This window comes from Anopheles coluzzii, chromosome 2, assembly GCF_943734685.1.
Source record: "Anopheles coluzzii chromosome 2, AcolN3, whole genome shotgun sequence".
Classification (NCBI taxonomy): domain Eukaryota; kingdom Metazoa; phylum Arthropoda; class Insecta; order Diptera; family Culicidae; genus Anopheles; species Anopheles coluzzii.
Window position 1 is genome coordinate 108,416,625 of NC_064670.1, and position 12,487 is coordinate 108,429,111.

General features: G+C 45.4%; 1 protein-coding gene across 1 annotated transcript; it reads right to left on the bottom strand.

Moving 5' to 3' along the window:
* Nucleotides 1-1,249: 1,249 nt before the first annotated feature.
* LOC120950026 (uncharacterized) lies at nucleotides 1,250-5,579 on the bottom strand. Its single transcript, XM_049607043.1, has 2 exons — nucleotides 2,185-5,579; nucleotides 1,250-2,118 (listed from the first exon to the last, which is right to left on the bottom strand). The coding sequence occupies exons 1-2, from the start codon at nucleotides 5,390-5,392 to the stop codon at nucleotides 1,961-1,963; spliced, it is 3,366 nt and encodes a 1,121-aa protein (XP_049463000.1). The 5' UTR covers nucleotides 5,393-5,579; the 3' UTR covers nucleotides 1,250-1,960.
* Nucleotides 5,580-12,487: the final 6,908 nt, after the last annotated feature.

Here is a 12,487-nt window from a genome sequence, read left to right on the forward strand (position 1 = left end):
TGGGCCTTGTGCGCCGATTTTTGTTGCTTGAGCAAATTGTACCTTTTTAATCGAATGTTAAAAACCATTTCAAAAGGTTTAAAACTGTTAAATTCAGTCAGAATCATATCAAATACAGGTGGTCCCCGAGATACGTGGTTAATAGGGACCGAAAACGGCGGCAAAATACTGCGTATCTCGAATTTCCGCGTAGATCGAATCTCGTAATTCCCAGTGTAAGTATCACTAATGTTCGTGTAATTTTGCAAGTAGGAGATGGTTTTAGCCACTTAATGAATTATTTGATATAATTCTGACTTAGTATAACAGAATGTTGAAAACCATTTCAAAGGGTTTAAAAAACATTCTATAAGAAGGGAGATTATTTTGCATATGATGATTGATCTGATAAATCAGTACAATTTGCTCGAAGAACTGTCAAATTTAGAAAACCGCGTATCTCCGAATTCGCGTATAAGAGGTACCGTGTATCTACCTCTACCTGTATCCACCTGTAAATAATAATTTACATCCCTAGTTGCAAATTTACAAGAAAAAAAGTAATATTTTGGTCAGAAATCACGAGATTCGACTTGCGCGTAAATTTGAGATTCGCGGTATTTTGCGACTGTTTTTGGTCCCCATCAACCGTGTATCTCAGGGACCGCCTAAATTTATTTACTATTTTATAATAATAAAATCGCTCTTTACTGTATGCACACACATCATGACGATAATCTAAAGATAGTTCCTATTTCGTGAAATTTTAAAGAATGGATGATGCCTTTATTTTGGTACGCACTGTATGTGGAACGGTTTTTGCCGGCCACAGTGTATTATGGACATTTGCTTGCCCATAGTTTGCCGGTAGCAACGCCGCTAAAGGCTACGTTACACCAGGCGCAAATATTAAATGTGCTTTTGCACCAGATGAATAATTCCGAAAACGTTTTCGTGCTCCCCGATTTGATTTTGAATGAATTTTTAGCTTTTATTGGACCAAAAGGAAAAAAAAATTTTCTACTTAAGTGTGATGTTATAGTACGTTTCAGAATTTCATACGTTGTATTAATTCCAAAAAACGTTCCTTGTAAGCCAAGATCCATTCGGGCTAACTTTCTTTAACTCAAATACGTTCACGAAATCATAAGTAATTTATGCTGCTTGTAGCCTTATCTCTATTCAAATCCCAGTTTCCCATAATCATATGCCTTTCGTTGCTCTAATTTCGAATGTGATATCATCAATCTAAATAATGGAAAAACGATCATTGTTCCTTTAGCTTCGTTCCTTTATTAACAGCAACGCAGCACTCTTCTATCTCACTGCATCATTTACTGGGGTTAAGCATGGTTCCCTAGTACCTTATGTTCATGCATCAATAGCGTACATGTCTTTTATGTCCGCACTCTATAAATGGTCTCACATATTTACACATTTACCATGCGTGGCCATAAACTATTTGCCAAACCGAAATGTTTTCTTTTTGTTGGTTTACTATGGCGAGTCAGTAGTGACACTCGTCATGTGATTCGATTTTGCACAGAATTCTACCCAACAATTATTCGTTCGACTGTTGGCACCACCAATCGAAAAGGATTATTAATCCTACACTTTAAAATAGAGAAGTGAATAGAAATTCTATTCTAAAAGCATCTTCAAACCCTAAGCTAAAACTACTCATATAACACTCAAATGTCTGTGTATTAAATCTTCCAAAATTAAATGCTAAACTCAAAAAAATCTATTCTTCTAATCGCTTACATGCTTAAAATTATATTCTACATATCGCTTCCGGAGGAGTTAAACACAGCATGAAAAATGAACTTCAATTGTGGTTAAAAAAACAGCAAACTGTACGCGCAAATGAAAAACGGAAATCAAATTATAGCTATAAAGCTACAGTATAGCCGCTCAACTTAGGCCTATATAAAACTTAACGCCTAACGCCAAACATTTGGTAGTGTTTGCCCTGCCCTCGCTACATCGTGAGACTGTGCATATCCGAGTGGATTTCTCCGATCTTCTTCATCTTCAGCAAATCGTTCAGCAGCATGTGGATGGTTTGCTTCGTTTTCGGGTAGTTCTTGGCGGTGGGCGATTCCAGCAGGTCCGCCTTTTCATCGTACGCTTCCAATCCTGCAACCGAAATCAATACCATTATTTACATGTGTCTTTTCCTTTCCCTTAATATCCTTTGCTTACCGATAATCTGCGCCTCGATCGCTTGCAGCCGTCCCATCGCGTCGTTCTGCAGCTTCTGGATGTGGTCCAGCAGAATCGTCTGACACTCGGCCGGATCGATCGGTGCCTCCGGGACCGGGATCTGTGGCAACTGCTGCTGCTGTTGCTGTGCCGTCGCACCATCCCCTTGCAGTGGCTTATCAGCACCACCTCCCACCGAGCTGCTGCTACTGCCATCGCCACGCGGTGGGCTCTTTTCCCACTTCTTCGACCACAGGTACATCTTCGGGTGGTCCTTCTTCTCCGCAATGTTGATCTTCATCTGCAGGCTGTGCATGAAGCGCTTCAGCTCGAGCAGATTGCCCGTCAGCGTGTGCGAGTTCTTCAGTATGTCGAAGCGCTGCGCGTGCCGCGAGTTGGTCACGTGGTACTTCGCCACCGGCAGCTTGCCCTCGTACAGCCAGTCCTGGTCGTGCGCGTACCGCTTCGACGCCCGCCCCCGGTACGGATACCGGCAGATGCTGCACACGTACGTGTCCGGCACCTCGCTGCTGTGCCGGATGTTCTGGCAGAACGCGTGCTGCCAGCACAGACACATCTCGCACTGCACCATCAGCCCGTCCTCCTCCGTCACCTTGCACAGGCAGTTGATGATTTCCTCCTTGCGCATACGCACTATTTTGATCACCTCACCGTTCTCGTCCACCAGCCCACCGGCGGCACCGCTCGCCCCCGCCACACTGGCATTGATCGACTCGTCGTAAATGCCCCCGATCGTTTCGTTCTGAAACCCGCCGCTCCCGTACGCAAACGAGCCCGCCAGCGTGGTGTCGTTCGGGCGCAACAGGGCCGGTGCGGATCGGTTCGCTGCCGGGCGGCGCGATGGTTTCGGGCGCTTGGATTTCTTCGACCCGCCGGACACTTTCTTCTTCGTAACCAGCCCGTGCCGTACCACCTTTTTTCCTCCCTCGCCCGCTGCTTTCTTCTGCGAGAAAAGCTTAATTTTCGGAACCTTGCTCGAGACCTTCGACTTGCTGGATGAGGCTGGGGTGGAGGCGGTCACGGTGCTGCTAGCGTCCGCCGATGATTCCTCCGCGAGCGACGCGTCGGTGTCCATTGCCATTAGGGACGCTTCCGATTCGGGCGCCTTCTCCGCTTCCTGCTTTATCTCCCGCGGCTGCTTTAGCGCTTCCTCCACTTTGCCGTCGGACATTACCACCGTACTCTCTACCCACATTTCCGCCGGTAGCAGTTCCTCCTCTTCCCTCGTTTCCTCCCTAACCGGTGCGGACTGGGCGGTGGAAGCTTTCGGCGTTGTGCCGGCTGCCGCCGTCTGCGATTTGCGGCTAACCGGTTTCGGCGTTTCCAGCAGCTCGATCGGTGTCCTTAAGGCAGCCAGATCCTGCATATTGGGAATGTCGCCCAGCCCCTTCGCCAGCTCCTTGTGGTAGTGTTTGATGTGTATCTGCAGATGGTTCTCCTTCCGGAACGTCTTCAAACAATCCTCCTCGGGGCACTGGAACAAATTGTCTATGATTTTCACCTTCACCGCGCCAATGTTTACCTCCGTGTTGAGCAGCACCGGCTCGGTGGCCGGTTTCGGCAGGAAGCTATCGCGGTACTCCTGCGTGTAGTGGCAGAAGCCGAGCTGCTTCGCCCGCTTCACGTGCAGCCCGAAGTCGTACCGGTTCGGGTCGTACTCTTCGCCTATTTCGGCCAGGTACGCTTTCACCTCCTGCCGTGAGCGCAGCACCTTCCCACTGGGGCTGATCAGCAGTATGTCCATCTTGCCGTACGTCGTGATGCGCTGAAAGATGTGCTTGACCCACCCCTCCGGCATGCGCCAGTCGGGCACGATCACGGTGTACACCCGGCCGCCCGGCAGGTCCACCTCGGACGACTCCCCGACCGGATAGTCGTTCATCCAGTGGCAGCACCACTCCCCGTTCTGCGGTATTTCCGGCAGCTCGCTCAACTTCACCACCTGCGGTATGCGCAGCTGATTCAGCGAAACCAGTGACTCCACCGCCGCCTCGCTACCTTCCCCATGCTCCACCGGTTCCGTCTTAACCGTCGCACCGACATCCGTCGCGCCTCCCGCGCCAACCACCTCCCGCTCCGGGCCATCGCCCTTCGCATCCTCGGACCGCTTAATGCGGCTAATGTGCGTCGATTTGCAAATCTTAGCAAACCCGTCGTCAAACACCACCTCGTACATCTGGTTCTCCAGCACGCTCTTGATCGTGGCCTTAAACTTGCGCGAATCGCTCCACCGGGCAAACACCTTCTCGCCCACGCTGTAGATCGCGTTCGAGATCGGCCGCAGCCGCACACTGTCCATCGGGATCCACTCCTCCTGCGTGGTCGACTTCAGCTTGTCCGTCTTGTCGAACTGCACCAGCACCTCGCGCTCCTCCGTGTCCACCTCCACCACCTTGGCCGCGTGCCAGGTGCCGCTGAAATCTTGCGCCTCGATCTTGCTGCCGGGCGTGAAGTCGATCGGCTTTTCCGGCGCACCGCCCGCTTCGGGCTCGTCCGGAACGACCGGTTCTTCCTTTGCCGTGGTCGCGGTGCTCGCCGGTTTCGCTTCCCCGCCGGCACCCTTTTTCGGCGTCTGCTTTCGGCCCGGCGTGGATGATGCAACCGGTTCGGCAGGGCGGGCTTGTTTGGCCGGGGTTTTCGTCGCCTTTTTGCTGCTGCTCGGGCGCTTCGACGGGGCGGCCGCTTTCGGCTTGCTTCGGTCCGGCGTGGCCATTCCTTTTTGCGCCTGTTCCGACTTCAGCAGTGCCGTCACCTTCGCGTCCTCCTTCACCACAATATCCCCGTCCATATCGCCGACCTCGTGCGGCACATCGCCCTCCTCCGTTTCTTCCGGCTTTGCGCCTTTTGCGTCATCTTTACCCTTTGTTGCGGGCTTTTGTGGGCTCTTGGTGCTACTACCCGCTTCCCCGGGCGATTTCGTAACCGTCCAGGGGAACACGGTCGGCACTACGCCCAGCTTCAGCACATACTTCTTGCCCTTAAACTCCTGGAAATCGGCCCGCCGGAAATGGCGGCTGCACACGTTCGACGCTTTCGTGGCGAAGTAATCGTCCGGCAGGTGGCACGCCACGATCCAGAGCCGCTTCATCTCGTCCAGGTACGGTATCTTGTGGTACGTAACGCCACGGTCTTCCGGGCGTGCCGAGGACGACGGGCACTCCGGTACGATGCACTTGCGGATACCCATCGCGGACGGGCGGGTCGGGGGATGGTTTTATGTTTTTCCCGTTCCGCTCGCTTTGCACATCAGAAACGGTGCGTTTTCACGGCACTCCTGCAACAGGGAATAATCGAGAAATTGGAAAAAGTAATTTGTTCACTCGCAGCAAATGAAAAACACCACGTCCGTTTCTTCTACTTCTTTGTTGTGTGGTGATTATTTTTCACTGCGTCGTTTTTTGACAGCTGGTGATGGGCGAGGTTGGCTCATGACGGCTGGGCGCCATATTGAATTGCAGTGTGAAATTCCATGAGATGGTTTTATACCAGATTATTCAAAACGGACGTTAAAATTTTGGATTTGTTTTTTCTTAATAAATAATGTTTTTGTTGTGTACATTTCAGATAAGTGTTCACAACAACAACAAAAATAATATTTTCTCACGTAGCTATGAAAGCAATAAATTCTTTTTTATAAAAAAAAATCATACAAAAAAACATAACCTCGAATTTATGTCTCCATTTAACAAAGCTTTAAACAGGCCTCTGAGGTTGAAAATTTTGAAAATTATCGAAATCGAACTCATGTCAAATGCTTTCCCAAGTGCCACAAATCCACTATACGAACCCTAAACGGGTTTTAAACAGCGCTCAACCTAAAATGAATCTAAAAAGACTTCTTTTAGCAGACGGTAAACGACTGATGTGACTTAAAAATTGCATAAAATCTAGTAGCGCAATTTGTTGGTGGGATAGTCACACAGTGGAGCTTTCCTCACTTTGAGAATACCTCAAAGCTTTCCCCTTCCCTCTGTACTGTTGTTTGGCTTCGCATTGAAGTTGTGCATCGTCAGAACTAGCACGGCGATACGATTGTTTAAATACTCAACTCTAATGCGATACATCAGAACTAAAGCAAGTGAAATTTAAGGAATAGTCGTTGGTGTTAATATTCGCTGATTCTCATTGTTATAGATTTTTGCTCGGAAAGTTAGAAGGGTATATAAACCATGATTAGATGAAATTTGTCGAAAAACATTGCAAGAAAAGGACAGCGATATATTGATGAGTTAAAAAACGCCATCTATTGAGCTATGGAGCTTTTGCTCTTTTCTATGGATATTTGATTTCCCAGTCGTTTAAGCTTAATCTGTGGCACTTGGTGAATTTCTCTTTTCCGTTTAACCAAACTTTAAACAGGCTCCTGTGAACTTGAAATTATTATGCAAATTACCGAAATCGACCTCGTCGAAATCTCGAGCTAATTGTGGTAGTGTTTAGATATGAAAATGTATGCTCTTAAAAATCATTTTAAATGCTTCTGTGTGGTTTGAACTGTTCTGTTCAATACAAAATAGTTTTGAGTGGGAGAAAAGATGGCCTCGCGCAAGCCAATTTGGTACATTTTGTTAAAACAGGTAGCGTTTTTAAACCGGGTTTCACATTTCTCTATCCAACGAAATGAAATCCAACGAGATACGCCATGGAATGATCTTGACGGGATGTCCAAATGCATAATTTATTTATTTATTCATTTGATTACAGTAATTTGTAGTTCTAGTTCACTGTTCACCTTTGTCAAATGCCTCCAGATTAGGTGATAATTAACCCAGGTGGCAAGAAAACGTGGAATTAATCAGTCGGCAGTGCTACACCATGAGAGAGAGAGAGAGAGTCTTGTGGAGAGAAAATTATAAATACAAATATATATTTAATTTCCATCATATTCTTAAGTTCAGGGACGTCACAATCGAAATTTCCAAAATGACATAAAAATTACATTGCTGGTAAGGTAATAGGAAGATCACGAGAATCTCCCAAAGAAGCTTATGGCCATTACCGTTGCACGCAGATTATATATTACATGATCTTCCTGCTCGAAATGCTACTGGACATCGTAAAGCAAAGTCGGGACAGGGTCATAAAATCCCAAATGCCATTGAGCGTAACTTGCCAATTGTGCCGAAAGTTTAGACACAAACGAGAGAGAAAGAGAGAGAAAGGAGAAAACCCATATCCTAAAGCCTTTCATTCCTGGTCCGCGCCGGTATCAAATCTATGTCACGAACAGATTCGGGAATTTGGTCCAATTTAGTTTTTTTTGGTGTGTTTTCGGGAGCATTCGATGCATCACCAAATTTGCCACCGACCGATTAGCGAAACCGGCCTTCACCGTGAAGGGAAGACCAACACACCCGGGGAGGGCAGCTCGGTATGAACTATCGCGCTGCATTATAATTCGGAATCGAAGCACGGGGAAGGAACGTGCCGAAGTCGTACAGGCGCGCGAGCGCACACGCATAGTCCGACCATCCACAGTTATGCAACTCCAGTTTACCGATTTACATAAATCATCACCTCTTCTCCCCCCTTGGACGGATGTTTACCAAAGGGGGGAAAGGAAGGTTAGGGATTTACTTTGTCTGCACGAGGACGATCGGCGTTGGGCCGCCCTCGAGGTAAGCGAAAGCTGACCGACAGAAGGGCAATGGAAGTAATATTTATTCGAATACCGACACACACACAGAGAGCCAGCCTAAGCCAAGTTTGGGGACGTGATGGAGTGGCAAACACGCACCCACCATGGGTCGGGCGGAATTTGATGCATTGCAGTGCGTTTGGTGCGATGCAGCGCCACAACCGTCGACGCTCGCTGCATGCAATATCAGCATGATCGGAAGGGACAGGTTTCGAGACGGTTCGCGATCACTAGTTGACCAACGAGCAAACAAAAAATCCGCAATCCCTAAACGGGGAGGATATGATTAGAAGGCAAGGGTTCGTGACTGGCGCTGCACTCAATATGCAAAAACGGAGAGGGTCGTAGCCGGCACTAATTGATCATTGTCTGATGCCTCTTGCCTTGACACAGAATGTCTTCTAGGTTTCGCGATGACGGAGGCGGCAGATGAGCACGTCCAGAAATTGATGAAAATCTCCAGCTCCCTCTCCTTCTGATTCTGTGTTATATTGACCTACATGATGTAACCTGTCTGCATCGGTCGCAGCATGAACAGGTTCCTTCCCGCAAAAGCTTCCCGCAATGATACGCCACAAACATTGCATTACAGCAACAGACAGAAGATCTTCAATGGCGACAAAGGCGACCGATTACAAAATGCTTCCTGTTTGCCAGTTCCTCACACTTAAAGGCCACCCGCCCGCTTATCGGTCCGATCCGACTACTCTATTGAGTTTGTGTGTCTGTGTGGGCCGGTAAGGCACGTTCCGAAAGATGATCGTACGAAAAACCGGGTATCGACCAACGATTCCACTGGGAGTGTGTCAGGTGGATGTAGCAAAAGACCACCAGCACCACCAACTCCACCCGCGGCTTCCGTTTTCCAATGCTGCGAAACACAGAGAGAGAGAGAGAGAGAAAATAACGCATTATCAATGCGGAAACGTGATCTTCTCCGGTATGAAGCCATGAGGTGTTATTAAATACGCCCGAACGGGGAGGAAGCCGATCGGTATCGATCCCCGATTGAGGTGGACAGGTTTTTGGGCGGCCACCCCTGTCCCGACCTGCGGGAAGATGTTTCTGTATCGACCTACCAAACAACCTTCCTTCCTTCGAACCGAAGGAAGGATCGGAAGGAGGACCAGACGACACCAAACGGCTGGCTGGCAAGATTTGCATGAAATACAGCCGTGTAATAATGGCGTTGTTTAATATTCATATACAATACACAACAAAACACGCTTTACGCGGGACGGTGAGATCGAGGAATGAGGAGACTTTAACTTTCTTTCCCGCAAAGAACGTCTGCAATGAGGCCGGTTCGATCGATGCCGGACACTGAATGCTGGAATGCTGGAATGGTGGAGAAAATATACAAATACAGAGAAACATTTTTATGGCCATTATGCGATCAGGGGGGGGGGGGGGGGGGGAATAAATGGTAACAAATTTCATATTCAGTTTATTTTTAAGTTAAGCTAAATGAAATCGATCGTTCGTTCGAATCGAGCTGATGAAGATAGGGAACTCAATTTTAATTTTTTTTCTTCCATTTTTTGAAAAATTGTATAATCATGTTTATTAGTTTCTTTTTTCTCCTCTTTGTGATGCTGATTAATTTAGTTTATTACAATTGATTTGTTACCGAAATTTTACCTTTGGTTTCATCCGAACATTAATTTATCTTCCGTATCTTTTGTTCTTATTTGCGTAAATCTTTTTCCTGTCCTTTTCTTATGTTATATGGCCTTCCTTTTTGTTGTCTTTCAACACTTTCATAATTAAATATACTATTACAGTAGAACGTCGATTATCCGGGGGTGGATTAACCGTGCGCATAAATGTGACAGCTGTTCAAACGTACAACGAACATTTGCAGCGATAGTCAAATGAACAACCAGTTTTTTGCAGCTCTGTAGTGTCTAGTGGTATTTTCGAAATTAATTTTTGATCATGGAAAGTTGTTAAACCTATAGTTATTGATTAAAATAATATTTTTCTTCTTCTTATTCTTTGGTTCAACAACCGATGTCGGTCAAGGCCTGCCTGTACCCACTTGTGGGCTTGGCTTTCAGTGACTAATTGATTCCCCCCCATAGCAGGATAGTCAATCCTACGTATGGCGGCGCGGTCTATTTGGGGATTGAACCCATGACGGGCATGTTGTTAAGTCGAACGAGTTGACGACTGTACTACGAGACCACACAACAACAAAATAATAAATAATAACGATTTATCGATTGATTCAAGATAAACTAATCATAAAATTAGTGGATTTTATAATTTTTATATGAATTTGATATTTCTTGGACCATTATCCGTGCAAATCGATTAACCGGCAACCGTCCGGTCCCGAGCTGCCCGGATAATCGACGTTCTACTGTACTTATGATATACCATATGAAGTTTCTTTAATGGTACTCTTTCCTGCTTCAGATCTTGCGTTTTCTTATAGTTTTGATACTGTTGTATAACAATTTTTCTTATTTGTTTTGGTTGATTGTTATACATTGATTTGGATTGTTAAATTCATCTCTTTTTGTTTCATTTCATATGCTTTGTTAAGTTCTTACTTGTTTTGTCTTTTTTTCATTTCCTGATTTTACAAAGTTGTCAAATTTATTTTGTAATATATTTTTTATTTATTTTGATATATTCCCGTTTTTTTATTGTCATTAGACCATTCTTGTTGTTATCTTTCAATATTTTTATAATTAAAAACCGAAAACACGAAGCTAAGTTTCCTTCAGTTGTTGATTTTACTTCTTCTACTGTTGCATTTTTTTTATAGTGTTGATATTTTTCTTAAAAATATTCAAAACACTGCTATTTCATTTTATTCAGTTTAGCTCAACAGTTCTTTTTTGCTTTATTTCATTTGTTTCATTCATTTCATGTTTCATGGATTCATTCGGTTCTTTGCTTTGTTTTAATTTAATCCTTATTTTTTATTGTTATTTTCAAGTTTTATTGTAAGATGTCTTGTTTTTCTAAAATTGTGTAATGAAATGTTTTCCTTTTCTTTGGTTATTTTAGTTTTCTATTGATTCCTGAAAAGCTTTTTTTCTATTTTAGGTACTTTCTTACGGTTTTATAACATTTTGTTGATCCAATTGATAATATTTTTATTTTAATTGGTAGCCTTATTGCTTATTTTTCTTCTATTCCTTTTCATACTTTTGTTTTTATTCATTTTTTGTAATATGTTTTGTTGTTATATTTTATTTATTAGAGCTTTACACATATGTTATAAACAATATATCCCTCAACATTTTGTGACTCTATTACGAATAAATTCGTTAGTTCATTAAAAAAAAATTCTTGTTATTTTAAATAGAGTTATACTTGAAAAGGTACAGTATTCGCGAAGATATCATTTAAGTAGTATTCGAATATTATTACGTTTTTTTGTAAAAACACCCAACTCCATTTATGGCTAAGTCCCAGATAGCTTCAACCAGCAGAAGAATTTATCAGCAGATAGCAATAAATGACATACGAAAGCAATAATCTTCAATCATAAGTGAAAAGTTAATTTACAAAAAGTGAAACCTAAAATCGTCGCGAATGCAGCCAAAATCTACATGCAAATAGTAATTTTTGCATTAAAAACAACAACACCCCCTCCCGTTCCGTTTTTTTATGACACCACCGCCCCTGGGTGCTTAAATTGGCAACACTCGCTCCCGCAAGAAGGTGGAAAATTGCACGGTCGCACTTCATTACGCGCCGCGGCGCAAGTGTTTGCGCACCGTGTTTGCGCGCACCGGCCCGCACGATCAGGGGATCGAACGCCCATTCCCTGCGGGCCCCCAAGGATCAGGCCAGGCGGGGGACGGAGGGAGGCCGCGAATATTTGGCGATACCGTAACGTCCACAAACACACACACACACACGGCTCGATGACACAGTGTGCAAGACGCCGAGTGGTGTGATTTAAATATTTGTATCCACTTTCTCCCGAGCGCCGAAGACGGGCGCGCGCGCTGGGCGTTTCGTTCCTTCGTTGATGCTTTTAAATGATAATGCCGAGTGTACGGTTGCAGCGAGGATGTGTCTCTTGTCTGTTGATGGTCTTTTTTTTTTGGTGTGCAAATTTCAATTTCATCTCTTTCTCTCCTCCACGCCAGTTTGGTTGGAAATATATTCGTACAGCGTCGTCAGGATGTCATGGGAAAATCCATTAAAAAACAAAACAAAAAAAGGCAGCGCAGACGGCTTATCGATAGCGAAATGAACTTTTGGACGCGCTTCCGGTTACGGGGAGTCTCGATTCGATGCAACCGCACAGACCGCTGGCCCAAGCCCAATCTTGTTATCCTTGCAATTATCTACCCGGCATCGCGGGTATGTTGCCGTCATTAATTCACACCTCGTGACCGGCAGCGTGAGCAGGGGAGGGCGGAATGGAAAAACGCCGTAGACGACGCCCGATGATGTCAGATTGATGGACTGCGCCCAGCGACAAAAGCAGATCACACTCGTGCTTTTGGCTTCTTCCTTCTCGTCGTCATCGTCTGCTTCACGTCGACTTCGTCTCAGACAGCGTTACACAATGTGTGCCGAAGGGGCGCTTTCTTTTCCCCTTTTTTCCCGTTTGCTACCCTTTTCTTCTCGCAGCTTCTCTCTCCGGCAACGGCCTGTACAGAACACACAGTA

Coding starts and splice junctions, on each gene's coding strand:
- LOC120950026 (XM_049607043.1), bottom strand. CDS start 5,392: ATGGGTATCCGCAAGTGCATCGTACCGGAGTGCCCGTCGTCCTCGGCA. Junction 2,119..2,184: donor GATCGAGGCGCAGATTATCG/GTAAGCAAAGGA, acceptor TTTCGGTTGCAG/GATTGGAAGCGTACGATGAA.